This window comes from Xyrauchen texanus, chromosome 4, assembly GCF_025860055.1.
Source record: "Xyrauchen texanus isolate HMW12.3.18 chromosome 4, RBS_HiC_50CHRs, whole genome shotgun sequence".
Lineage (NCBI taxonomy): Eukaryota > Metazoa > Chordata > Actinopteri > Cypriniformes > Catostomidae > Xyrauchen > Xyrauchen texanus.
The window spans coordinates 55,842,637-55,870,281 of NC_068279.1; the positions used below are offsets into that span (position 1 = coordinate 55,842,637).

The 27,645-nt window shown below is 39.1% G+C and overlaps 3 protein-coding genes and 1 long non-coding RNA gene across 5 annotated transcripts in view; 3 read left to right on the top strand and 1 right to left on the bottom strand.

Annotated features, from left to right (window-relative positions):
* Positions 1 to 8,293: 8,293 nt before the first annotated feature.
* Positions 8,294 to 11,360, top strand: LOC127635595 (transmembrane protein 250). Of its 2 annotated transcripts, none has more exons than XM_052115738.1 (2): positions 8,294 to 8,431; positions 10,178 to 11,360. In XM_052115738.1, exon 2 carries the CDS (start codon positions 10,341 to 10,343, stop codon positions 10,758 to 10,760), a length of 420 nt encoding a protein of 139 aa, XP_051971698.1. In that variant the 5' UTR covers positions 8,294 to 8,431; positions 10,178 to 10,340; the 3' UTR covers positions 10,761 to 11,360. The 2 variants fall into 2 exon arrangements, with proteins under 2 accessions (XP_051971698.1, XP_051971705.1); XM_052115745.1 differs by having other exon boundaries at positions 8,314 to 8,431; positions 10,256 to 11,360.
* A 3,955-nt stretch (positions 11,361 to 15,315) lies between these two features.
* LOC127635609 (uncharacterized) lies at positions 15,316 to 15,991 on the top strand. Its single transcript, XR_007969505.1, has 4 exons — positions 15,316 to 15,379; positions 15,458 to 15,520; positions 15,621 to 15,662; positions 15,948 to 15,991. It is a non-coding gene; the product is annotated as an uncharacterized LOC127635609 (long non-coding RNA).
* Positions 15,992 to 16,284: 293 nt separating this feature from the next.
* Positions 16,285 to 17,307, bottom strand: LOC127635588 (putative nuclease HARBI1). The gene is made up of 3 exons (XM_052115727.1): positions 16,954 to 17,307; positions 16,758 to 16,869; positions 16,285 to 16,658 (listed from the first exon to the last, which is right to left on the bottom strand). Exons 2-3 carry the CDS (start codon positions 16,867 to 16,869, stop codon positions 16,285 to 16,287), a joined length of 486 nt encoding a protein of 161 aa, XP_051971687.1. The 5' UTR covers positions 16,954 to 17,307.
* Positions 17,308 to 18,686: 1,379 nt separating this feature from the next.
* Positions 18,687 to 27,645, top strand: part of LOC127635556 (nucleus accumbens-associated protein 2) — a 48,076-nt gene continuing 39,117 nt past the window's right edge. Inside the window, exon 1 of the mRNA XM_052115662.1 lies at positions 18,687 to 18,799. The gene's annotated coding sequence lies outside the window, so the exon portion shown is untranslated. The remainder of the gene's footprint in view (positions 18,800 to 27,645) is intronic.

Below are 27,645 nucleotides of genomic sequence, written 5' to 3' on the forward strand. Positions count from 1 at the left end.
TGGTGAATGATTTAGGGGAAAGGACAACACAGAACCCATTTTATTGACCATTAGAGAGGTCAGCACACAGACATCGCTTTGTATAAGTCCTAGTGGACTATGCAACACGATATCCGGAAGCAGTGTCTCTACATAGCATCAAACATGTAGTGTTGTGGAGGCACTCTTCAAAATAATCTCCCAGGTGGGTATTCCGAAAGAAATCCTCACCGATCAAGGCACAACCTTTATGTCATGGACACTATGCAATCTTTGCGAATTACCCGGCATTAAGTACATTTGCACCAGCGTTTACCATCCACAAACAGATGGCCTGGTGGAGCGATTTAATAAAACCCTTAAGAACATGATTTGTAAATTCATACACAAGAATGCTAGAAATTGGGACAAATGGCTCGATCCCCTGTTATTCGCAGTATGAGAGGTCCCGCAAGCCTCCACTGAAGCTGTGCCCAACACGGGGCTTTGGGCACAGCTAAAACGGTGAGGGTGAAGTGTGTGCATGGGGATATTCACAGCTACCTTGTGGTGAGACTTGTGATTAAATTCCGGGTAACAAAACAAAAAAAAAACGTGGTTAGTTCCCGCCTCACCCATCCGCTGATTTTTGGGACTAATTGGCCTGAATTTAGAAATTTATTAAAGGGAATATGCGTGGATGGGTCCTGCACAAAAGCGACGAGATGTGAAATGTGCGATTCTCTGGCAGGGGAGGCAGAGCCGGGGACATCTTCATCAGCTCTACGTAAGGATGACTCATCCTCAGGGGATTTCCTGAAGGGGATTTCCCTTTGGAGCAGTCACGAGACAAAACCCTGAAGCTTGCCCTCAACCAAGTGAGAGTGATCGATGGTCAAAAGCTCCGGCCGAATACAGCATTTTCATAACCCTATTTCGCTGTTATAAATGAGCGGTTGTACAGAGTGACACAGGACGCTCAAGCAAAGGAAGATACAACCCAGCTCTTAATACCGTGGAGCCACCGGGAAATGGTGTTCCAGGAGGCACTCTTCAAAATAATCTCCCAGGTGGGGATTCTGAAAGAAATCCTCGCCGATCAGGGTTCAACCTTTATGTCATGGACACTACGTGAGCTTTACGAATTATTGGGCATTAAGTCAATTTGCACCAGAGTTTACCATCCACAAAGAGATGGCCTGGTGGAGCGGTTTAATAAAACCCTTAAGAACATGATTCATAAGTTCATGCACAAGCATGCTAGAAATTGGGAACAATGACTCGATCCCCTGTTATTAGCAGTAAGAGAGGTCCCACAAGCCTCCACTGAGTTTCCCCCATTCGAGCTGCTGTATGGGTGGAGCCTGTGCGGTGTGCTTGATGTCACATGTGAAGCTTCGGAGGAGGGACCTTCAGCCGGTAAGAAAGAAATTCATTACATTCTTGATCCTAGAGCAAAACTCCACTCCTTGGGGCAACTAACACAGGAGAATTTGCTCCAAGCTCAAGAACGACAGAGCTGACTGCATAACAGGGGAACTCTGCTGCGGGAATTTGCAGCGGGAGATAAGGTACTTGTATTATTCCCCACTTTGAGCTCCAAATTACTCGCCAACTGGCAAGGACCATTTGAGGTCACATGACGAGGGGGGATCTCGATTATTATGTAAAGCAAACATATAGAGGGGCGCACGTCAAATACATCACATCAACCTCCTGAAATTTTGGAGGAAGGCGGTCCCTGTGATGTTGGCTATGGTAGTTTTGTAAGGAGAATACAAAACCTAATCATATCACCCCGGTCACTTGTGGAGACCACCTCTCACCATATCAAGTTGTAGAGGTTGCCAGGTTGCAACAGGAATATGCAGATGGGTTTTCCCCTCTACCGGGTCGTACAAATCTCATACGTAGCAATGCCAACCGTTTGCCTGAGCATAAAAAGAAAATAGTTCAGGAAGAATTGGATGCAATGCTCGATATCGGGGTAATAGAGGAATGCCACAGCGATTGGTCCAGCCCGGTTGTTCTATGTCCTAAGAGTGACGGGTCTGTACATTTCTGTGTGGATTATTGAAAAGTCAACGCAGTGTCTAAATTTGACGCATACCCAATGCCTCGTGTTGATGAGTTGCTCGATCGGTTAAGCACTGCTCGATTTTATTAGACATTGGACTTGACAACGGGTTATTGGCAGATCTCATTGACACCAATTTACCATGAAAAAATTGCCTTCTCCACACTGTTTAGATTACAGCTATTTGTGACGCTTCCATTCGATTTGTTTGGTGCTCCGGCCACCTTTCATTGCCTCATGGACCGAATCCTCAGTCTGCATTTGGCTTACCCTGCTGTCTATTTAGATGACATAATAATTTATAGTATTGATTGGCAGCAGCATATACAGCATCGGAGGGCGGTTCTAAGGTCGCTGCAATAGGTGGGGCTCACAGCAAACACCAAGAAGTGTGCGGTTGGGCGTGGAGGTATGATATCTGGGGCCACGGCCCCACTTGGGCCACAAATTGACAAGACTTTTGCAAGGCGATTGCAACCAGCCCAAAAACCAAGACCAAAAAGGGGGTGAGACAGTTCCTGGGGCTGGCTATTACAGGAGGTTTGTGCCTAATTATTTGGACGTCACCAGCCCGCTGACTGATCTCACTAAAAAGGGGGCTCCAGACCTGGTCCAGTGGACGGAGCAGTGCCAACAGGCGTTTATGTAGATTAAAGCTGCACTTTGCGGGGAGCCGCGTTTCCATGCACCTAATTTATCTCTCCCTTTCCTATTCAAGACGGATGCTTAATACAGAGGGCTGGGGGCCGAACTCTCGCAGGTGGTGGAGGGGGAGGAGCGCCCAGTGCTCTCCAGCCGCAAGCTGTACATCAGCCGCAAGCTCTCCTTGAGGGAAACAAAGTAAATACCATGGAAAAGCATTATCTGGCCATCAACTGGGCAGTCCTCATTCTCCTTTACTACCTGCTGGGGTGGGCCTTCGCCCTCTGCTCGTATCACGCCCTACTCCAATGGCTCCTCCGCATGAAGGATATCAGTGCGCGGATCACCCGCTGGTATCTGGCTCTCCAGCCCTTTAAATTCAAGGTGGTCCACAAACCGGGAGCACAGATGGCTGTCGCCGACTTCCTTTCCAAAAATGGGGGTGGAGTGGTAGACAGGCCGGATGGCTCTCCGGTCAGAGTCGGGCGGTGGGGATATGTGGCAGCGGGGGCATGGTCGAGCATCCATCTGGAGAGAGAGAAAGTGGTAAGTGCGCTTACACCTGAGCTAGATTATGTCTAACACCTGTCTCTACTTCCACAAGGGAGCCTTCAGTGCTTTTGGAAGCTGATGTGTTTATGATTGTTAAGCTAATGTGTTTATGTTTGTGTAGCTAATGAGTTTGAGTGCCTACATGCCCCTGAGACTGTTGAGTTTGTGAAGCTGTAAAGCATTGAAGTGGCCGATTAAAAGCCTTACCTGAGTCTGACAAAAACAGCTTCCCTATGTCCTCCTTCCCTTCTGTTTGTGGAGTCCTTCACAGTTTCATTAAACCCCTTCGTCTTAAAAGGAAACCAGCTTTATTAGCTCAGTGTTGGTTTATGTTCACTTTTCAGCTAAATCAAATGATTTTAGTAGTTCACCCAAAAATGCTATTTCTCTTGTCATTTGGCATTCCCTTGCCATCCATTATGCCTTCTCAAACTCATATGACTTCTTCTGTGGAGCACAAACCATAATTTCAACTCAAGTCATATGGATTACATTGATGCTGACTTTATGGATCTTGGAAGTTTTAACCTCACTGACTTCCATTACATGGACAAACACACATCAGATATACATCAAAAATCTTTGTTTGTGTTCCCCTAAAGAATGTCAAATGAGTTTGACATAGCATAAGTCTGCATAAATTATATTATAATTATAATGAATTATAATTTTTTGTTTGCCTCAAGGAGACACCCTGATATCAACATGTGTAAGTTGGTTTGTAAAAAAGAGTCACATTATAAGTATAGTACTGTTGCAATATGTTGTATATTATTATTGTGTTGTGTAAGTATGTGTACATTTGATATGTAAATTGTGTTGTGTAAGTATGTTGTTTATTGTAATTGGTTTATGTCTCGTCACTGTCATGACTGCTATGTTACTCGGAACTGCACACAAGAATTTCACCTACTGTTGCACTTGTGTACATGGTAGTGTGACAATAAAGTGATTTGATTTGATATGATATGTAGCAGGGTTTGCAGCAGTTGAAAATTGTCTTGTCGTGAATCTTAAATGTACACTAGACATGTTGCTTATCTTGTCAGTTACAATTATACTATTTGTTTCTTCTTTTTTTTTTTTTTGGCAGGTCTACAACTATAACTAAGAGTCATCAGAGGTTTTCAGGGTGCATAACAAACAAACAAAAAATAGTTAGAAAACACATTTGGATGACTTCATTCATATTTAAATAGAACCATTTTAACATATCTGCTGTCATTCATTTAAATGTATGCATTTGGTACAGTGGTTGAATAGCTGTGTGCTTCAAATGAAAATTCTCTTCATTTTCTCTTCATTCTCTTCATCATTTACTCACCCTCATACCACCGTGTATGTCTTTATTTATTCAGCTGAATACAAACTAAGATTTTTAGAAGAATATATTAGCTCTGTAGGTCCTCACAATGCAAGTGAATGTGACTAGAACTTTGAAAGTACAAAAAGCACATAAAGGTAGCATTAAAGATATGGATATGACTCCAGTGGTTTAATCAATGTCTTCAGAAGCAAAATTATAGGTCTGGGTGAGAAACAGATCAATATTTAAATCATTTTAATATGAATTTTCCTCCCTGCCCAGTAGATGGTAAAACACAAAGAATGTGAATCCCCAAAAACAAGAGAAGACAAAAGTGAAATTGGAGATTGATAGTAAAAAAGTTCATTAATTTTGATCTGTTTCTCAACCACACTTATATCACATCTGAAAACATGGATTCAACCACCGGAGTCATATGGATTACTTTTATGCCACGCTTTTTGACCAACATTTACTTGCATTGAATGTACCAACAGAGATGAGATGTTCTTCTAAAAATCTTTGTGTTCAACAGAGAAAGTCCTACGCATCTGGGATGGCATGGTCGAGAGTAAATAAGATAATTTTTATTTTTGGGTGAACTATCCATTTAAGCATCACTTTTCATTTTACTCTGTAATTATTGATTTTGAGGATATTTAATTGTGCAATAAATACAATGGAAACTGTTAATATACATTTTGACAAAGATTATTTCTATGCATTTAGGAAGAGGAGCTTGACCATGCACAGAAAGGAGCAGATGCCATCAATGCTTTAGAGCAGGAAGAGGAAAAGTTGCTTTTCAAACCACTGGATATATTGATTGTCCTTGAAAATGAGCTGGGGACATTTGTCAAAACTTGGGTCAGTGCACTGACTTTTTGGCCTACTTTATGCCCTTCACATCAGCTATCCATAGAGCTGACACTTTTTCTTTCTTTTTTTGAGGTCATATAGTAAATGGTGTTGCAACTTGATGATGGCAATGTCTGGCCTAGTTAAAAAGATCTTTTGAATGAATAGTTTCATTTATAAATACAAACAGTTTCTGGTGTTTTTGTTACAGTATTAGTTCAGAGAGTTTTCTCCTATATGCATATATTTCTTCAGTGTGCAGTCTGTTAAAATGCATTTTGAATTGCATTTATTTAGATTTACTGAAATTCTTTAAGTCATTGCATAGCCCACTTGTTTTTATGTTTTTTGTTTATCGTCATGATTGTGTTACTATTTTTGTATTTGAGAACATATTTTGGTTCTAGGAGAGCATGAGTATCTATGTTAGATTGTAAGAATATCTATGTTAGAAGAAATCTTTTGACATTCACCAATTGTCTGTAAGTTAATTGAAAGTAAATGAACAGAACCTAGAATTTCAAGCTGCTAATAGCACTTACAATTGAGCTAAATGAGCTTAAAATGCATAGTTGGGTAAACCAAAAATAAATCCAATATATCGACCTCGCCCAGAAGATCATAGGTTCCACGTTCACTGTGGGGGAGGGGAATACCGAGCTAGAGTTCCACGACACTGCCGCTGCCGAGCCAGAGTTCCACGACACCTAGCCACTAGCCAGCAACCCACATCATTGCCAATGAGCCTGTGCCTGCCACAGCCAATGTTGCCAGCCTTGCCTGTCCTAGAGCCTGCACCAACTTTGGCCTCACGGAGGAGGAGAACGGATTTCATCTCTGTGTTTCAGCCTGTGTTCATGACCACAGAGGTCGTTGCCAAGACTTTGTTCATGCCCACGACCACAGAGGTCGTTCCCGGGACTCTGTACATACCCACGACCACGGAGGTCGCTTCCAAGTCTCTGCCCATGTTCAATACCGCGGAGGTCGATTCCAAGTCTCTGCACATGTTCATGACAACGGAGGACGTTTCCAAGTCTCTGTCCATGTTCACGGCCACGGAGGTCGTGTATATGTCATTTTTATTCTGTTGGTTCCTGTTTTTCGTGTCTTTTATTTTGAAAAGTTAGTCCTGTTTATGTCTTCAGCTCCTTCGTTTTGAAATTTGTTCACTTCCTTGTCTAGTCATGTGATTATCCTGTTCCCGCCATGTTTTATGTGTTTTGTTCTAACTGGTTCCTTTGTTTATCAAGCTTGTCTTGTTATTGGTTCATGTTTCATTGTCTTGTTATATTGTTATCAGTCTTGTATTTTCATTGGTGGTCTTGTTACCCATGTCAATGTATTTAAGCCCTCGTGTTTGCAATGGTCCTTTGTGGAGTATTGTTAATGTAACACGGTTGTTTTGTTGTAGTCATAGTCAAGTTTATGTTTAGTTCTCATTTATTGTTAGGGTTTTTGGAATTCACGTTTTGTTTAATAAACTGCACTTGGGTTCTTCACATCATCGTCTCTTCATTCATCAACGTTACATGATGCACTGTATTTTTAAGCAAATACAGCAAAAAAAAAATTTCAGTGTATGTTTAATTTACATTGCATTCGGTCATGACTCGTGAGTGGACACTTCAATCATTGCACTCAAACCACAAGGATATAACTACATGTTTACAATGATTTAACCAGTTAATTTCTGTAATCGGACTCTGGGATGGAAACGTTTCTTTGTTTGAACATTTTTAAATGGATCTTATATCATACGTGGAGATTATAACAAGTACATGAAAGCAATGTAATCATTATCAACATAAATAGTGTGTTTAATCAAAAATTATGTTTGTTTTTTTGTGACTTGCTGTCTTGTTCTAATGCTCTTTAATGTGTAAATGTACTCTTGTTTGTATTCTATTCTTGCATTCCTCTAATACATTTTTTTTGTTTTACTCAGTGAAGTGGTCCCTGCTCACATACATCCTGTTTGAAATAATAAAACAACATGACATTGCTTTTCTATATTTTATCATCACTGAGTAATAATTGGAAGGTGAGGTAGGTCTCACCTAAGTATTTGAGATGAACTGTACATAAACTAGGCCATAATTCTGCGCAATGGGCACTGCCATCGAAACACTGCAGCGGAAGTTGTTTTGCGCTACTAAGCGAAGCTTCCGCTCTGCAAAAGCGGAAGTTTGATAAACACTTACTATATTAAGCTGTGTCTCGTTTCAAAGGCTGTGTGCTAGGTAGGACACGTCCTTTGAAGGCTGCAGTATTCAGAGCACCCTCGTTTAAAAGAGACGGCCTTCATAGGACAAACAGAAACAGAAATGATCATGGTTGCTATGACAGCATGCCACATTTTAACAAGCCTGAGCGCTTTGAGAAGGGAACAAAGTCCTTTTAGAAGGGAGTGTATGAGGTAAATTTAGAGTTATAATGATATAGATAGAAAATAAAATGTATTTTATAGGAGTATTTTAGTATAATACTTTATTTTAATTATATACGACTATAATTATACATGTTATACTCTGCACCCATCTACTGAGGTACTTGGGAATTAACATTACTTGCATTTGAACATCATAAGCAAATTGGCATAATTTATTTGTGACAAATTATGTTAATTTCCGTTGAAGCAAAGAATTGCATGTTGTGAGTGCCCACGAAGGATACGCCTCATTCATCCTCCGAATTCCCATGAAAGAAGGTCGCATTAGAAGTGTCCAATTCGAAATATGAAAAGAGACGGCCTCAGTGTCGTCAAATGCGACTTCCGGAGAACGCAGCTTTCCAAACGAGACACAGCCATAGTCAGAGATTAAAAAAAAAATAAGGTGTGCCTGCGTCTTTAAGTGGTCCGTCTGTTGTCAATGGTAACCAACCGGCCAATGTGTTTTGCGACAGACCGTGTTCCGCGCCGCAGAACAACATCTTAAGATCAGTGTAGCTCTAACGTGCGTGTGAGTCAAATATAATCAAATTTATTACAGATATCAAACGCACACACATTAACAGCGCGGCGTGTGTGCTGACAGGTGAGTGATCGTGTGATCTCTCTGTGTGTGTGTGTGTGTTTATATTCGGCCTTGTGTTTCATGCAGCATCATATTAAATAAACCATGATTTCTCTCACAACAAATGTACTTTTAAGTTTAGAAAATGTCTTATTCTTTGAACATCAAACACTAACAACAAAGTACCACGGTATTACCGCGTTTTTGTATCTATCATGGTAATTCCATGGTATTCTTTGTAGTACCCTTGATTACCATGTAAATGCTGTAGTACATGTGGTCATTCCGAGTCATAGTATACTGTATATCAAAATATCATTGTTTTGTTACTATGTTCGTTGGACACTTACCATAGTAATGCCGCTGTTTTCTTGTACCTTAGAGTACCATGTTAATAAATACCATGTTACATGTTATGGTAATAATTAATTAACATGGAATATATGAAAGTACCATGCTAGTACCATTTGATACCATTAGTGCACCATAGTACCACCACAATACAATACAAATAATAATAAAATAAAAATAAACAAATGGTCAGTTTGTGGTAGGAAAGGAAGCATGTTTTATAGCACATTTTTAACGTTATAATTCCAATTAATTCTATAATTCTTTTTAGAGAGCATGGTGGCCGATATAATGCTCATATGTGATTACCTACTCCATTTTGACTCAGAAAAGCATTTTGAATATTGTGCACGAAAGTAAAATTCTAAAACATAACTATTATGTTTATATGTAATCATTTAAATACTGGCTGAGATTTTCCTTTAGTGCATAAAACAAAAAAATCTGTTTCCGGGTCAAAAGTGACTCAAAATTATGGAACAGGCCACATATTAAAGGGATAGTTATCACAACCTCAACATCTACTCACCCGTATGCCATCCCAGATTTCTTTCTTCTGCTGAACACAAATTAAGATTTTTAGAAGAATATTTCAGCTCTGTAGGTCCATACAATGCAAGTGAATAGTGATCAGTAATTTGAAGCTCCAAAAAGCAGATAAAGGCAGCATAAAAGTAATCCATATGACTCCAGTGGTTTAATCCATATCTTCAGAAGTGATATGATAGGTGTGGGTAAGAAACAGATCGATATTAAAGTACATTTTCCCCTATAAATTCTTCTTTTGTTTTCGGCAATTCGCATTCTTTGTGCATATCACCACCTATTGAGCAGGGAGGAGAATTTATAGTAAAAGGGACTTAAATATTGATCTGTTTCTCGCCAACACCTATCATATTGCTTCTGAAGACATAGATTAAAGCACTTGAGTCTTATTGATTACTTTTATGCTGCCAACAGAGCTGAAATATTCTAATAAAAAAAATCTTCATTTGTGTTCTGCAGAAGAAAGAAAGTCGCACATCTGGGATGGCATAAAGGAGAATATTAATATTAATCTCATAAATGACAGCATTTTCATTTTTGGGTGAATTGTCCCTTTAATAATACAACTTAATGACAGGAAATAGATGTAAACAAAATTGCATAAATGAAAGAAAAACGTATTTGACACTATATGTACACTAAAGATATTTTGAAAACAATTTTTTTTTTATAATCCATTGACAAGACCCTCGATCAGCAGATTGTGCAGCTAACACATGTGGGGCACACATTACTACTTAATCGGCCAAGTGGGCAAAGTTAGCGGCCGATGTCAAAGATAATCGCAGATAAATGGCCAAATATTGGTCGATGAATCAGTCTGTCACTACTATGTATTTATTATATATAATGTTTATTTTTTTCCCCCAGAGTTGCTCTGCTAAATAGATGTCAACTGGGTGAGTGGCCATGCACAACTCAATAGTTTTGTGTCTGTCCACTTGTTAGTCAACAGCAAGTGCCCTTGTTATGCAACATGCTGTGGCGGAGTTCCTGGAAGTGTCCTGCCAGCGGGCCTTCCTGAAGCCCACCCATGCCCGTCATCCCCATCCCTCGGAGGGTCCGCTCCTTCCACGGCCCTCACACCACCTGCATGCACTCGGCCTGCAGCCCAGCGTGCACCACTCAGCTCGTACGCACCAAGTACAACAACTTTGACCTATACCTGAAGTCCCGATGGATGTATAGTTTCGTCCGCTTCCTTCTCTACTTCGGCTGCAGCCTATTGACCTCGCTCCTCTGGGTGGCGCTGTCCGCTCTCTTCTGCGTGCAGTACGTCAGCGTGCGTGTTTTCCTTCGCCTTCAGTACAAGCTGTCCGTCATTCTCCTGCTGCTGGGTCACAGACGACTGGACTTTGGCGTCATCAATGATCTCTTCATATACAGCATGCACGTGACCATGTTTCTGATCGGAGGGCTGGGTTGGTGTTTCATGGTCTTTGTAGATATGTAAAGTTCTGACTGGTTAAATCACACATGAAAAGATGTATGCCTCTTGATTTGCTGTATGAGCATGATGGGCACATGTGTTGTGACAATGAACTTTTATGAACTTCTGCTAGTCTTACCCACTGAAGTAGACTGTTTCTATTGCTTTAGCTACAAATCCTAATCCCCGATCTTCAAAATGTTAGCAAAAACAAACTATTAAAAAGCAGAGGCATACTACCATGCTATTCTTACTATTTGTATATAGATTGTATGTTATACTTTGTATGAATTAAACGTGTTATGTGTTGTATTAACACTCTTCAAAGGGTAGTATGAGTTACTTTTGTTTATTATGTCAGTACACTGTTTCATGCATTTTAGTATCTGCATGTGTTCTACATTAAACCCTCATGTTTGGATTTCAGAAGGTCTTTTATTGCGCTTTCTCTTCCTTCTGTACATATACTTCGACAGCCTTCACTAATGGTCACTTTCAGCTTACTTGCGGCAATCAGATGAGATTATTTGTGTGGTGCCAATCAGAGCATGTTACATTAGTGTGGTGGTTTTGGTGCCAGGCTGGCATTAAACTCAAGTGAGTTAGCACAATCTGCTGTTGTTTGAGGATCAAGACATCGTATGCCTCACGTTTGGCTGAGCACACTCTTTGTTCTGAGACCAAAGAGACACCAGTTACGTTTGGGACAAGTCATTGTACAGCTGAAGCCAACAAGTCAGTGCCCTGATAAACTGATACCTGTACAGCTGCCCAATGATGGAATATCACCTGTGTCAGATGACCCACATCTACTACAGCACACATGTCGAGATTTGAAATAAAATAAAGCAGCTCTGGATGGCACGCAGTGTTTATGTGTTGTCAGGTGCGCTCGCTGCGCTGCAAGAAAAAAATTTTTTATCTCTGTGATTTGGGCCCTGGCATGATTGTTGGTGCCAGACGGGCTGGTTTGAGGATTTCTGGGATTTTCACACACAACAGTCTCTAGAATTTAATCAGAATGGTGCCAAAAACAAAACACATCCAGTGAGCATCAGTTCTGTGGATGGAAATGTCTTGTTAATGAGAGAGGTCAACAGAGAATGGCCAGACTGGTTAGAACTGACAGAATGCCTACGATAACTCAGATAACCACTCTGTACAATTGTGAGAAGAATAGCATTTCAGAATGCACAACACGTCGAACCTTGAGGTGGATTGGTTACAACAGCAGAATACCATGTCGGGCACTTTATTAGCACCATAGTGTTCATAATAAAGTGCTCTGTAATAGGCAGTCATACAGTGGCGTCACATAAAAGAGGTCAATAAATTCAGTTAGCTTGAATCATGTAACAGAGCAAATCAACAGTCAACGATCTCTCTGCATCATTTAAAATGAGTGATGGAACTATCTATATGATTTTTTATGTAACATCCATAACACATTAGACCAAGAACTATGCTGACTGCTCCCTCTATTGTTCAAAATTCTGAGACATTGATAAATCTATATGTTACATCAGCATTCATTTTTCAAACACGATGCAAATTATCACATTTTTGTAACGCAATATGGTATATTTTCATTGAATCATTCAGTTAGTCCATTTTGATAATTGAATGACATGTACGCAATGCGCAATGATCTAAAAATGATGATGTGTAATCAATGTACAACAAATAACTGCATTATGAATGTTATTCAGTATGTTAGATATTTATTCATTCATTTATTGAGTTCATCATTTACTCAGTTTAATAATCAAGGTGCAAATGAATGGAAAAATGCAGCTTGAGGGAGAATGAATCCGTCAAACTTTGTATGACCCAAAGGGAGACGTGTGTGGAGGATAATTTAATGAGCAGAGCTGGTGTCCAAAAAAAAGCAGATGATATATGTGCGTTAATTAGTGCTAGAAATGACACGAAAAACATGCAAACTTTTTATGACTTTAAGGGAGGTGCGCGTGTGGACATTAAAAGGATGATTTCATGTCAGAGACAGGAACTGCCTGGTGTCCAAGCACATATATGTGTGCGTAAATTAGTGCTAGAAATGAGATGAAACGGGTATGTGGGCAGACATACAACTCTCCATTTATAGGAATGTGTGTAACCAACGACTGTATTACGGGAAATCATTTAATATACCGATCGAATTAAAGCAGGAAGTAAGGATAGTTAGTCAATATAAAACCATATGAAGTGATTACACTGTGTTTTATACATAGAAAATGCTTTGGCCATCATTGAAGCACGTTGGGGTCAAGGGTGACCAGCTAGAAGAGAGACAGTGAAGATGAAACTAGGGAGGCATAAGATGATTTCATTTGATGAAGAGGCCATCACTTAAAGAGATAAGGGGAACAGAAAAAGTATAAAAAATGCATGATTCTGAAGTGTCATTTTAGATGCTCCATGGACCACCTCGGCTTTGTTACTCTGTAATAAACGTCTATTTTTGGCCAACTAGAAATCTTTGTCTCAAATGAGCTTCGATGGCTGTTTTGGGGTATCTGCCATGACAATATCTCGTGGAACGCTTAAGACCATTTCAAGGACTATATGTCAGTTTAAGGAAGTGACATCTTTGTTCCTTGAACGTTTCCTTTTATTTGTTGTATTTATAAAAAAAAAAAAACAACGGGAGGCACTTGTTTCTGTCTGTCTGGAACTAATGGAAATTAAAGTGTTTAGATCTCCAAAAACAACCACAAATGGATGTATGAACCACCGCAATGCAGCGAGACTGCTGGAAACGTGCAGATACGACTGTAGCGAATGTCTTATCTCTGGTAGGAGAACTATTACTATAGTTAGCTCTCATTATAACGAGTGAAGCTGTGCAAGTCATTTTATGTTACATTTCGTCATTTAGCAGAAGCTTTTATCCAAAATGACTTACAAATTAGGAACACAAAAAGAATTCCTGTCCGCAGGTCACGCATACAGCTTCATTGATTATTACAGGAGCGACCAAATATATCAATCTCTCAGCAGATGAAATAATTGTGAGCATCTAAGCTACAATACAATTTCAGCACCTCTCTTGCATTGACTCTCAGGATCAACAACACGTCTGGATAAATCAATTCATGTTAACTTTTGATGTTCTTTGAGAAAATATGTTAACTCAGAGTTGTATATAAAGGATCCAGTAATGATTCCAGAAGTGCTTCATGGTCAGTAGTATTTGAATTGCGTTGTTATTGTTTACACCTTATAATGGGCAGAAAGCAAGACAAATTTGTATTAAATTTGGTTTTGCAGCCCGAAAATTCAAGCACCATTGGCTGATGGACAAAATTGTATGAGCAGATTTGTAGCTTTTTACTTATTTACATAAAATTACTAGTATGTATATATATATATATATATATAGTAAAACGACCTTGGTTTGTGGGGCCCCCTGGTGGCTGGGAGGCCCTAAGCTCCCATTATACCGTTTATGGCACAGTATCCCTCAAGTCCCTCCTGAAAGATACAAAATAAACAGAAGTGGCAAGGATGTCTAATATAGAGTGATCAGTTACATTGCATGTTGTTGTTTCCAGAAATGTTTCACATGCAGGTTGCGTACTTCTACTGTGTAAACTGATAGTTCTCTCCGGAGGGCTGTTTCACAAAAGCAGAATTTAGAAATCCAGGATAAGAGATAAAGCTGAGCTTGACCTAGTGTGATCAGTGCATCCTGGCTTTATCAGTTTCACAAAGGCCAAACCAGGCTCAGGAGGAGCGGCTATGTCAAGCCAGGTGTAAGTAATTCAGATAAGTGGGTGTCAACAGCTTTCTTCAAGAGACCACACGGTCCATCACAGATTCATTGATGCTACAATGGATAAGTTGTGTGCGCCATACTTCACAGCAAATGAGCAACATCTTTTAATGGAGACTTACGACAAATTGAAGCACATCATTCTCAGAAAAGGAAACACTGCCGCTATTATAAAGGAGCGAGAAAGGGCATGGCAAACAATAGCGGATCGACTGAATGCGTAAGTAGCTACTGAAAACGTCATAATTATACATTCAAGGAGTTACTTGTCATTTGCTCAAATGAACAACTGTAAATTAAAAAATGAACAGTGGAAGTCAATGTTGTAACATGTGTGAATCTGACCGCTGATTAATTTATGTTACTCTTTTTTGTTACACATCCTATCAATATTTATACAGAACAAACATGACTGGACCAAAGAGGACCTGGCAACAGGTCAAGCTCAAATATAAGAACATTTTGCAGACTGGTAAGTGTCTGATAAAATATTGACTATAATGTATAAATGACTTAGAAGGTGCCTGCTCACATATTTTATTCTCTTACTTATTTTAGCTGTTAAAAAATAGGCTCATGTGTCTGGCACAGGGGGTGGCCCACCATCCCCAGAATTCTCGCCAGCAGAAGAGCTGGCCCTCGATATAAACAAAGGGAGGCCTGTTTTAGAAGTTATCCAGGGGGGGACAGCCACTGACTCTGTCCCACCCATGGAAACTTCCCCCTTCATACACGGTACATTATTCCACTACTGCATATGCAACGTAATCAAACATTTTTGTAGATATGGACTGACTGACATTGTCTTGCAGTATCTGCCAACACACTTTCTCTTGTGGAGCTACCCGAGGATAACATTAATCCAGTGAGTATTATTCATTAAAGACATATAGGCTAGGCACCTGTCAACAATAGGTTAATATGAGTTTGGTTAATGTGGCAGGGTGAAAGAACTTCTGCAGCAGACGATGAGGAGACTCTGTCAGTAGACTCAAGAAGGCTGGAGGTATCATGTCACTCTTGTGGAAATACTTTAATTTAATTCATAATGGAAAAGAAGTCACTGATGTGACTGACGCTCATAGAAAATATCATATTTATAACAGGACTCAGATGGTGTACTGCCTGAGAGCCAATCTGGGAACATAGTAAGTATTAACTGAACATTTACATTTACTCATTTGGCAGATGCTTGTATACAAAGCAACTGACATTTGAGGAACAACATACAAACAATAGTAAAGTAAGAGATCTATGCGTAACAATAGATATGAGCGCTAAATACTTGTAAGAGCTACTAACACATAGGCCTACGGCATCAATGGGATAAATACCTAGGTGAAGCAGTAAGATTGAACAAATAGTGCAATCAAGACAACAGGACATCTTACCATGCACAATTCATGCCCTTCTAATTGATATGTGTCTTACAGGATTCAAAAACTGTCAGAGGTCTGTACAGCATACACTTAAAAAACAAATTGAATTGGCAGACATACAAATCACATATCACAAAAGAAAACTGCAGGAATTGGACCTAGATATGGAAATCAAAAGAAAGACACTAAAGAAACTGGACTTGGAAATCCAGAAACTACAAAAAGAAGTAAGTTATGTTTCAATGCACGCTGTAAGCATGACTGTAGGCTCCTGCACAACTTATTAATCATTCTTTTTTTCTCTCCCAAGCTCTCGGCAGACAAGTGACCTCATTAAAAGAAAAACATTGTGACATCCTCACCTTTGTTGAATACACGAAAAAGCAAAAAATCAACTGAAATAGTTAACAACGTATTGGTCTCTGATCAGTCTGCCATTGACATTATCTGGAAATATTGCCGGATTGTCCCAGTCCATCTCCAAGGCCACTCTAGGAGCCCTTTCCTTCCTGAGACAGGCAATGTTGTGAAGGACAGCGCATGCAACAATGATATCACAGGCCCTGTCTGGGGTGACCCTCAGGTGGTGAAGGCACTGGAAACGGGACTTAAGAAGGCCAAATGCCATTTCTATTCGGGCCCTTGTTCTTGCATGGCCAAGATTATATGTGCGTTGTGCTGCTGTCTGGGGGTCTGCAAAGGGTGTAAGTAAAAATGTCTGACAGGCATAACCCTTGTCTCCCAGCAGCACACCAGAGAATTCACCTGAGAACACAAAGTGTTATGGTTACATCAACGTAGAGTAAAACCTTTGACAATGTCATGATGGTCAAGATGCTCATCCAAACAAATTGGGTGGCTTACCTTGTGATAGTCGCTGGTTAATTGCAGAGGCCCGAAAGACTCGGGAGTCATGGACTGAGCCAGGCCACTTTGCCTCGATATTGCTGAAGATGCAGTCAGCATCACAGATCATCTGAAGCAATAAGTGTTGAGGTCATTTAATGCACATAATAAATGTATGTAGTTGATAGTAGGTGTAATCATAACCCACTCTTACCTGAACATTGATACTATGAAAGGATTTTCTGTTAACAAAATCACCTTCATGTGCACCAGAGGGGCGTTTTATCCTAATGTGTGTGCAGTCCAGCGCACCAATAACATTAGGGAATCCTGTATCAAAAAAGGAAAGAAAAGTATTCCACCTGTTCTAAAGTTTCTTTTGTGATGTGTAGCCTAATTCATGTTACCTGCAATGTTGTAGAATCCCTCCTTGATATAGTTCATTCTTCTGTGGCCGGGGAAGGTTATGAAGATGTGCGTATATCCTTTTAATGCCAAATACACACTTCTGATGGTGCGGCAAATAGTGGCTTTGCTAAGATTTTCAGCATCTCCTACTGCATATAGGAACATACCACTAGCGAAAAATCTGAGCCCAATACAGATCATCTGTGAAATGGTCAAGGCATGGCTCCGTGCGGTGCGGTGCTGAATTTTGGGACCCAACAGTCTGCACAGGTAGCGGATGCCATCCCCAGAAAAGCGGTAACGCTCTTGCAGGTAATTGTCGGGAAAAGCCAATGGGTCGGATCTGTCCCGAAACACTCTTTCATGTCTGAAAGCCCTTCTCAATATAAGTGCTTCATCATCTACGATGTCATCCAAAAATGGGCATGCAATTGTAAAGGACGAAACATGTGTTTAGAGCTACTTATATTGCCTGACTTGATTGACAACACTTTTGCTTCTTTATCAGCCATTTCTCTAATTCCCTCATCACATACAATAGCCTATTAAAGACCTCCTATCTGTCAAACTTAGAACAACAGCAGTCTTCAAAAACACAATTGAACAGTAACAATGCCCATATGGATAATTATTATTATAGTTAATAATGGTAGGCTACCATCATAATGTTACAATAATAATAGTACTTGACTGAATGCCAATATGTATCTGAGGTATTTTAATGCAGGCTAATAAAAATTGCGCTGAACACATAGATGACAAAACGGAATAACTGACAAAACACATTGGTTTCTGATCGGCGTGACCACTGACTGAACAGATAAGGCACCAGGATTGACTAAGCCTGGCTGTTAGCCTGGTCTGGAGCAGGCTAGCTGCACAGAATAAATCGCCATGGTAACTTATGTGCTACTGCTTTCGTGAAACCGAGTCCCGGCTTAATTCAGCCAGGATATCTGGAAAATCCCGGCTTAATCCGCTATCTTGGTTTTGTGAAACAGCCCGCAGGTATATACAATTTCTTTAGATGCATGGATAGCAACATTTGGAATAGATACTAAATGGAAGCAAATTGTTGATGTCTGAGCCACAGAACTCCAGATGATTATATAGCAAGAATAAGATTCAGTTTACAAGGAATTTGTCTTGGTGACAGGAGCTTCCAGTGCACAAATACAACAAGACAGTGATAGTAATAAAATGTACACAAAAATGTGCAATTTGTTAAAATGTAATAGTTACTAGTGACTAAAAATAACTACTTAACTTAAAAATAGTTGCTAGGAAGTTTTAAATCGAAGTCTGTATATTTGAAGGAGCAAGTACTTATGTAAATTATGTAAAGTAGTAACTATTCCATTGCATTCCTAAATTTGAGGAAAATACATAATAAAACGGCATGCCATAGTACATGAAAATCTTCATTCGATAGGAACTGTACGGGACAGTCCGACTGTGTCTTTAAAAACTCCTGAAAACGTTTGAGAATGATGTCAGAATGAACGCAAAATCACTTCCTGAACTAAGAGAGAGAGAGAGGTGGCGTTCTAGCTCGAGATCAGTCGAGGTGAAGAGCGTCTGAGTGAATCAAAACCCTGGAAACTTTCATCCTGTAAAGCGTCGCTCACTTATATGGAGGAGACACTAATCGGGTAAATATAGCCCACACATTATCATTGAGTGTTTATAGCATGACTGAATGACGCACATGTAGCCATGTTTTATTTCCTACTTCATTTATTTACATTAATAGAGTACAGCAGCATTGATGGAGGTGCGCAGAGATCGGATTTCAGTGCAGCGGTTAATGTCTTATCAGGTCGAAACTTACGGTTCGTCTAAAGTTAAGGTATATATTTTGCTAATGAAACTTATTTGCAAAAATAAGTCTACGGCAGTGAAGGAATGTAGGTAGATTCGTTGGAATGTTTTATTTGGAGCAGAATGTGAGCATATTAAGTGTGTGTGCGCGCGCGCGTGTGTTGTTTTAATGCAGAATAAAGATCACAACGTTACAATAGAACTAACAACTCATTTAATGGAGCACATTCATCATGAACGCGAACAAAGGTGGGCAAAAAGTACCTGGTGTTGACATGGTATTACCATGGTTATTATGCACTATAGGAGTGCTTACCTTGGAGCACTTTTTGAAAGGATATATTAAAAGAAAATCTAAAATGATGTGCTAACCCCTGTAGATGTTCCATTACACATACATTTTTATGTTAGTAGTAGTTAACCAAGAGTGTTAGGTGTGATCTGATCTGACCACAAAGTAATTACTTGCTGTAATCTAATTACTTTTTAGTCAAAAAGTACTGTAACCATAGGTGTAGATTTAGGTATGGATGATATGGACATGTCCCTACCAACTTTCAGAAATTCGAAAATGTCCGACAATTTTAACACCTTAAATACTCTATCTTTATCAGTTTTTATTTTCAGTTAAATGTATATTAAAAAATCATGTGTAAATTTTATTTACACATGATTCATGTGTTCATGTATTCATGTGTAAATTTCATCTTCTGAAGTGTGCATAAAAGATGTCCCATGGCACCTGTTACTTTTCTCAGAGCTGTTCAGGATGCACCAATCACATTAGTTTGTGATTACTTTTTTATTCTCCAGTGGATTTCCATTTGTATTTTAGATCTAATCCTTTAAACTAATAGATTTTCAAGCTTGCAATATGTCTCTACCAACTTTCAAACCCAGGCCCTTGACTGCATTGCACATTATATTCTTGTAATCCAAATACAACTGATTTATAGCTAATTTAAGTACTTTAGAGTACATTACTTGACTTATGCATATTTTAGAATGTGTGTATTTTCCTTGAGCGTCAAACAAAACTTAAATGTGAAAATATTTTAGAAAGTGTGCCCTAATCTAAAAGTAAAAATGTAGCAATGTGATTACTTTTACTTGAGGGACATATTTTGAATAATTTTTAGTAATTTGGCATTTTTAGTGGATTATAATTTTCAAGTAAGTAACCCAACACTGTCGATCAGTATCAAGTTTTTCAATGGTTGACTTAAATATGAATGAATGTGTGGTTTCATTATCCATTTCTTTTAAATACACATTGATTCTTTAGGTTAATACATTTTTAACAAATTTCCAAGTGCTTGTTTTGTATTTAAACATTTCCAAATGTCAGTGTTCCAAGCGTTATGTTAAAATGCTTTAAATAATTGTATTCTGTAATAGCATATGTTTTTGATCAGCATTTGCAACTTTTTATGAATCAAGTTCATTGTAGCGAGAATCCTCGGTTTGATTTGTTCATTGAAACCGGATTTCATTTTTAACTCTAAATACCACAATGACAACCAAACACTCACTCAGACCAACTATTGGTTTTTGATCAGGTTTGATCAGGTCCTGCAACCTCTTGACTTCATATAGTCGTCAAACAGGTCCAGCTCTCTACTGTTGACCTTTAGTTCGGACTCATCGAAAGTTTGTTACTTTAAGATTATTCAGACGATGACTAAATTGGTGAAAGGAAGTTTGGTCAGAGGAGAGAGTGCATGGTCGCATGTGTGTGTGTGTGTGCTGACTGTTGCGTGCTGTTGTCTGGTTTCCAAGACATGTGACTGTGCACAATGCCTTCTTTCCTATGCAACTAACATGTGCTCCATGGTATTTCCTGCACATGCTCCTCGATCTCTCTCTCTCTCTCTCTCTCTCTCTCTCTCTCTCTCTCTCTCTCTCTCTCTCTCTCTCTCTCTCTCTCGTCTTGATTATATCACATATTTTATGTGTGCAGTGAGTGGTTTTAACAGACCAATATGTAATTTCCCCTTATATTCTTCATTTAAAGTCCCTCATGTGCCGGTGCACTTTTCACGGTTCTTGGTCAGGACAGTGTTTGAGGTAGATTCTCCACTTCTGTGGCCTGATATCGAGGTCTGTAAAGCCACAGAGCTTCATTTCACTGGTACACTGCTCTAAAATACACACCAGCTGTTACTGCAAACAACCATGATATGCATGCACATATGGGTTTTCAATGGCTGATTCCTTAACTATTATCCCCAATACAAAATATAGTTACAGCCTTGCAAAGTTACTTCCCCGCATCACTGTACGTTTGGAATTCTTGTAATTTCAATAAACAAGTGTTGTTGAGGACTTTTACTATGAAGTTTCTATGAACTGGACTCCAGCGAGTTGTGTCTCCAAAATGAGTTGTGATTATGTTTTAGTCTCTAATGATATGAAAGAAGGTTAAACAATCACTGATGTTATTTTTATACTGTACAAAGCCCGGAGGGAATTTTGTTAGTTGGAGTTAGAGAACCTCTACTGTACTGTATTTCATACATGCATTTACATGCAATATAATGTTAAAGGTTATTAAAGGGATTGAAATAGGTCATGAGGGAGTTTGACTCCTTTCTGCAGTGATCTCGTCATCGGTGCGTTGTGCATTCTCACACAATGTATACAAGGCAGTGTGTTTGAGTCTCAAAGCATGCCTGTAACAGCGCTGTCTTTGGTTTGGACGGCTGCCACTTCTCTGATGACGCGCAACAACTGTATTTTTGCACTGTGTCCTGAGTTGGCTTCCCGAGGCCTCGCTCTACCAAACATTCCACATGGGGCTGAGGGGCACTCAGGGTTTGTTGGGTTTGCCTGATGCGCTCGGCCCCTCGCTGGGCTGAACCCTTGATGGGCCTCTGAATGAAATGAGCTTGCGCATGCTTCAGTAATTACATTTTAGGTCAAGGGGTTCTACTGTACTGTAATGATTCTATAGATTGTCACTGATGTGTGATGCGTCCTCTCATGTTACATTTACTCTTAAAAGAGGCTTTTATTATCCAAAGACACTTGCAAATGAAAATAATGCAAGCCCAAGTGATTAATCCAAGGGAGAATACAAAGTATTGCTGTCATACCAAATTTCCTAAATCTGAGCCAAAATCTTCATTCATGTTTTTTGATGTTTATATCTAAATGGTTTCTGCTTTTTGGATGAAAGTTAAGCGTTCATTCCACCACACATGGCCTATTTATCATTTATAGTCAGGCAGTGTTGGGTAGATTACTTCTGAAATGTAATCTGGTGCTTATTACAAATTGCCCAAAATTAATCCATTACAAATGACTAATTACTAAATTAAAATTGTAATCATATTACTGACTTTAAGATTACTTAATTGGAAAAGTAATCACGTTACAAATTACTTTCAAAAAAGTTTTGTTTTTCCGCTCAACAAATTCAAAATAATTTCTATATTGATTGATTCGTTAAGTGTGCACACCCTTCAGTGGACAATACACAAACAGATGTATTTATTAACATAATTCATGCTTTAAATGTATTCAACATATATCATTAGAAATATACTGTAGATATTTCTATAGATATATAAGTATATACACCTTTATTTTATAATGCATATTTTATTAAGCATACGCCCTATCCTAAACCCCAACCGTAACACCCATCAATTGCTTTTCTAATCTCCTAAAGATACCTAACATGATAATGGTACATGATACAGAGAGGTCACTCACAGTTCACATCCTGTTTATTTATTTATTCAAATCTTCTAATGGAGAAGTGTTTTAGACAGATTCACCCTTCACTGACAAATAGCAAAGTCATCCATTACTGCATGTTATAATATATGTGGGGAATTCTCAGAATGTGGTGTTATTTGTGCGGGATTTTTTTTGTTTGTTTGTTTGTTTTAAATTATTTTAATTCAAAAGAATACTGCCTAACTTTCAATAAATTATATTTTCTTACCTCTGGCCCAAAGAACCAGGGCCATAATTGCCATAGACATTGACGGCCCTGTTCACACACGCAAGTCACAAAATGTCGTTGATTTTGTCATTAAGGGCTGGCAACTTCCGGAGACATGAGCAACAGCGACTTTTGGCAACTAGATGTGGGCCTGTCCAGGCACTTCATAAAGTTGAGAAAAGTTTAACTTTATACAAATGTGCAGCAACTTTTACTGAACGGTTTTACTTTTTTTTTTTCTGTAACCAAATACGTGGATATAATAAAATAATGATGTGTGGAGAACCATTTTAGAAATGTGAGTATTCTGAGTGAGTTTGATTCAAACATTGGTAGTGACATCAAGTGACAAATTTAAAATCGCTGCATGTGTGAACAGGGTTTCAGGGTTTCCTAAATCTAAAGCACAACATTATTTCAACCCTGTCAAAATACGTTTGGAAGTTTAGAATCCTACCTACTATTTGAATAGACCATTGTTGGCCAGTGCAAGAAATATAATATATTTACTTAATACTTAAGAGTTATTTAGACACATTTTTACAGGTATTGTTTTATACAGGTACTGTATGTATACATGTCATAATATCAGTGGACATGCTGTGATTAAAAGTTCCAGTGGACTTATTTTAATAATAATATTAAATGGGCACATTCAGTTCATTTCAAACTTTATTGGAAATATAAAAATATGTGTACATTGCCAATACAAATCTCAAAGTTTGAAATCTCAAAACTATTATTTTCTCTGGTTCAAGTGACAAGTTCAACAAGACAAGTTTACTGTACCTGGCTGCAGCATGCTGAACAGACAGGTCCTTCTCGGTCTCTGAGACTGACGGTTTTGCTTTTGACCACAGTTCGGACAATCAGTGAGCGTTTTCAGGTGATATATGTATATAATATGTATATATAAACAAACACAACAAAAAAGAAATGTCCTCTCACTTTCAACTGCTTTTATTTTCAGCAAACTTAACATGTAAATTTTTGTATGACCATAAAAAGATCAACAACTTAGACTTAAACTGAACAAGTTTCACAGACATGTGACTAACAGAAATGGAATAATGTGTCCCTGAACAAGGGGGCGGGTCAGTATCTGGTGTGGCCACCAGCTGCATTAAGTACTTCAGTGCATCTCCTCCTCATGGACTGCACCAGATTTGCCAGTTCTTGCTGTGAGATGTTACCCCACTCTTCCACCAATCCACTTGCAAGATCCTGGACATTTCTGGGGGGAATGGCCCTAGCCCTCACCCTCCGATCCAACAGGTCCCAGACATGCTCAATGGGATTGAGATCCAGGCTCTTCGCTGGCCATGGCAGAACACTGACATTCCTGTCTTGCAGGAGATCATGCACAGAACAGCAGTATGGCTGGTGGCATTGTCATGCTGGAGGGTCATGTCAGGATGAGCCTGCAGGAAGGGTACCGCATGAGGGAGGAGGATGTCTTCCCTGTAACGCACAGCTTTGAGATGATGCTGTGACACACTGCCCCAGACCATGACGGACTCTCCACCTCCAAATCGATCCTGCTCCAGAGTACAGGCCTCAGAGTAATGCTCATTCATTCGACAATATACGCAAGTCCGACCATCACCCCTGGTGAGACAAAACCATGACTCGTCAGTGTAGAGCACTTTTTGTCTGTCCTGTTTGGTCCAGCGAAGGTGGGTTTGTGCCCATAGGCGACGGTGATGTTTGGTAAGGACCTGCCTGACAACAGGTCTACAAGCTCTCAGCCTATTGCGGACAGTCTGAGCACTGATGGAGGGATTGTGCATTCCTGGTGTAACTCGGGCAGTTGTTGTTGCCATCCTGTACCTGTCCCACAGGTGTGATATTCGGATGTACCGATCCTGTGCAGGTGTTGTTACACGTGGTCTGTCACTGCGAGGACGATCAGTTGTCCTTCCTGTCTCCCTGTAGTGCTGTCTTATGTATCTCACAGTACGGACATTGCCATTTATTGCCCTGGCCACATCTGCAGTCCTCATGCCTCCATGGAACATGCCTAAGACACGTTCACACAGATGAGCAGGTACCCTGAACATCTTTCTTTTGGTGTTTTTCAGAGTCAGTAGAAAGGTCTCGATAGTGTCCTAAGTTTTTATAACTGTGACCTTAACCTGTTGATACGCCCCCTTTTTGAGCACAAACCATGAAAACGACATACCTGAACTTAAATTGTTGTATGTACGGGACCCTTTGGAGTATGGACACAGTTGTAGTATCTTTTGAAAGAAGACACTTTGGGCTTTATTTCCCAAGTTTCAGAATTAATATTTGTTGTTATTTTTTAAAGTTAGAGAAGCTGAAGTTTATAGTATTGGAAATATTTTGTGCTGAGCATGTTTTTATTATCTAAAAGACAACCCATAAATACAATGTTCTCAAAGCCACAAGTCTAAAGAAGTTACATTTTAAAACTTTGGAGACGGGCTGGTTTTGTTCATGAGACTCTAATATATCAGATCATGTACAGTTTTACAACATGAATGCTGCTCAGATTGCAGTTTGTTGAAGAACGATGATGAAGGGTAATTCCACAGGTGCATGTTCATTAATTGTTTATGCTTCGTTGAACAAGCATGGAAAACATTGTTTAAACGCTTCACAATAAAGATCTGTAAAGTTATTACAAAATTATTTTAAAATACAGTGTCCTGAAAAAGGAACATTTCTTTTTTTGCTGAGTTTATTTATTTCACGATTACTATTATTTCAACCCTGTCACGATAAGTTTGGAACTCTTTTATTCCTACTTATAATTATAATACATAACTTTATTTATTCTGGTTGTATGCCTCATAATAAATCATACATTATTAATAATACAAATAAAACAAACTTCTCAGTTACGCAACCTCGGTTCCCTGAGATGAAGGGACATATGTCCTTCCACATGAACTAGTTGAAACCACTCTACAAGAAAGCCAATATTCTGATATTGGCTAGGGTGTTTAAGCCCCGCCCCTTTAGGTGTAAAGCTGTTTGCTATAAAAGCAGGTGCGCAAACACCATTGCTCAGAGTATTCTTATTGCAATTCATGTATGCCAACTTATAATATGAATAGATAATATAGTAAATTCTGGCAGTATTACTCAGTTTCAGCATGACTTTCATTGCACTACCAAATTATTTACAGTCAGTGCTCCTATGTTTTGTTAAAATGAACACAGTTTATACTATGTTTCTGAGTAGAATTACTGAGCTTGACAATGATAATATAGTGTAATACAGTTGGCCAACACAGTAAAATATTGATAAAGACACATGACATTTCCGACATGCAGAAAGTTTTGGGTTGAGCGTTACGAAGTTGAAGATCGGTGCATAATATGTACTGTAGATCTAGAATTTAGACAGTTTTTTTGAATCCGGGGTTAAGGTTCATCGTATATATAGCCCATGTTGTTTACGGTGACTAGCCTCCCTCACGGCATGTATTATTAGTAATGATGCACCTGTCACTGTTTCTGCCATACAGATGACATGCTGCTCAAACTGGAATTACTGTGTGCATTAAGAATTTCTGATCAAACGCAGTTCCTCCATTTACTTGTTTTGTGAGATATCAGGACATGTTGTGTTAGAAGTGAAATGGGGATGACCTTTTGTGTCTTGTTGTTGTGTAAACAGTGTCTTATCAGTATATACTCTTCATGGAAAGCTGTTCACGCTTAATTGTGTTTCTGTGTACTTGGATCAGCCGGATATTATGGGATGAAAGAGATCAGATTCGTCATATAGCGATGGGTCTGTGTGTTCCAATAAACATGTTTTTATGGAACTCTGAATGCATTGAAGCAACAATCTGTAGTGAAAGTTGTTTAAAGTCACTCATGTATGATTTACTGTATATCTTGGGCTGGAGGTTTAATAGTTTGTTCAATTAAAAGGCCTTTTCTTCTTTCTTGCCCTCCCCCTCTTTCTCTTTGTGAGATTTCTGGTAAGTGACATGTCTGGCCTTTGGCATAACGCCTGGCATGATCACATGGTATGGATGTCACGCCAGTTTATGTGTGTGTGTGTGTCTGTGAATAATTCCACAAGAATGGCTGTGTGTATGATGTATAATTCCAGCAGGGCAGAGCTCTCTGCGACTGTAAACACTTGAAAGCTCTGATGATTTTACACTTTAGCAGCATTGTGTTGTATGTTCTATCAGGAGAAATGGATGCTCTAGTATCTGTTGCTGTATTTGATTCACATGTTAAAACTTGCACACCCAATGCAGGTGAAGCCGCCTCAACAAGAAGACCAAATGTTTTTGTTTTATCACAGTCCAACTTTTCTTATTCATAATGCAAATGCTTACACAGCTGATCAGGTGAATATGATGAATATTCACAATCCAACAGCAAAGTGATGTTGTCTGGATGAATAGTCCTACACACTTTTACAACAATTCAAAGTGCTGCTATTTTAATTAATAGGGCACACTGTATTATATACAGACATGTATATACTGTATACACACACACACACACACACACACACACACACAAAATATTCATGTTGTCTAGGGCTGCATCTAACGATTATTTTTGTTGTTGATTAATCTATCGATTATTTCTTCGATTAGTCGACTAATCTAACGATTATTTTTCCGATTAATTTAATGCATATTTTTGGGATTAGCCGATTTATCCATTGGCAAACTTTCCAATAAATAATAAGTACAACTTCTACATTAGTATTTCAAACTTTTATTA

Excerpts from the sequence above, each read along its gene's own strand:
- LOC127635595 (XM_052115738.1), top strand. The coding sequence starts at position 10,341 with ATGCCCGTCATCCCCATCCCTCGGAGGGTCCGCTCCTTCCACGGCCCT.
- LOC127635588 (XM_052115727.1), bottom strand. The coding sequence starts at position 16,869 with ATGATCTGTGATGCTGACTGCATCTTCAGCAATATCGAGGCAAAGTGG. Across the intron at positions 16,659-16,757 it reads TAACCAGCGACTATCACAAG|GTGAATTCTCTGGTGTGCTG; the intron begins GTAAGCCACCCA and ends TTGTGTTCTCAG.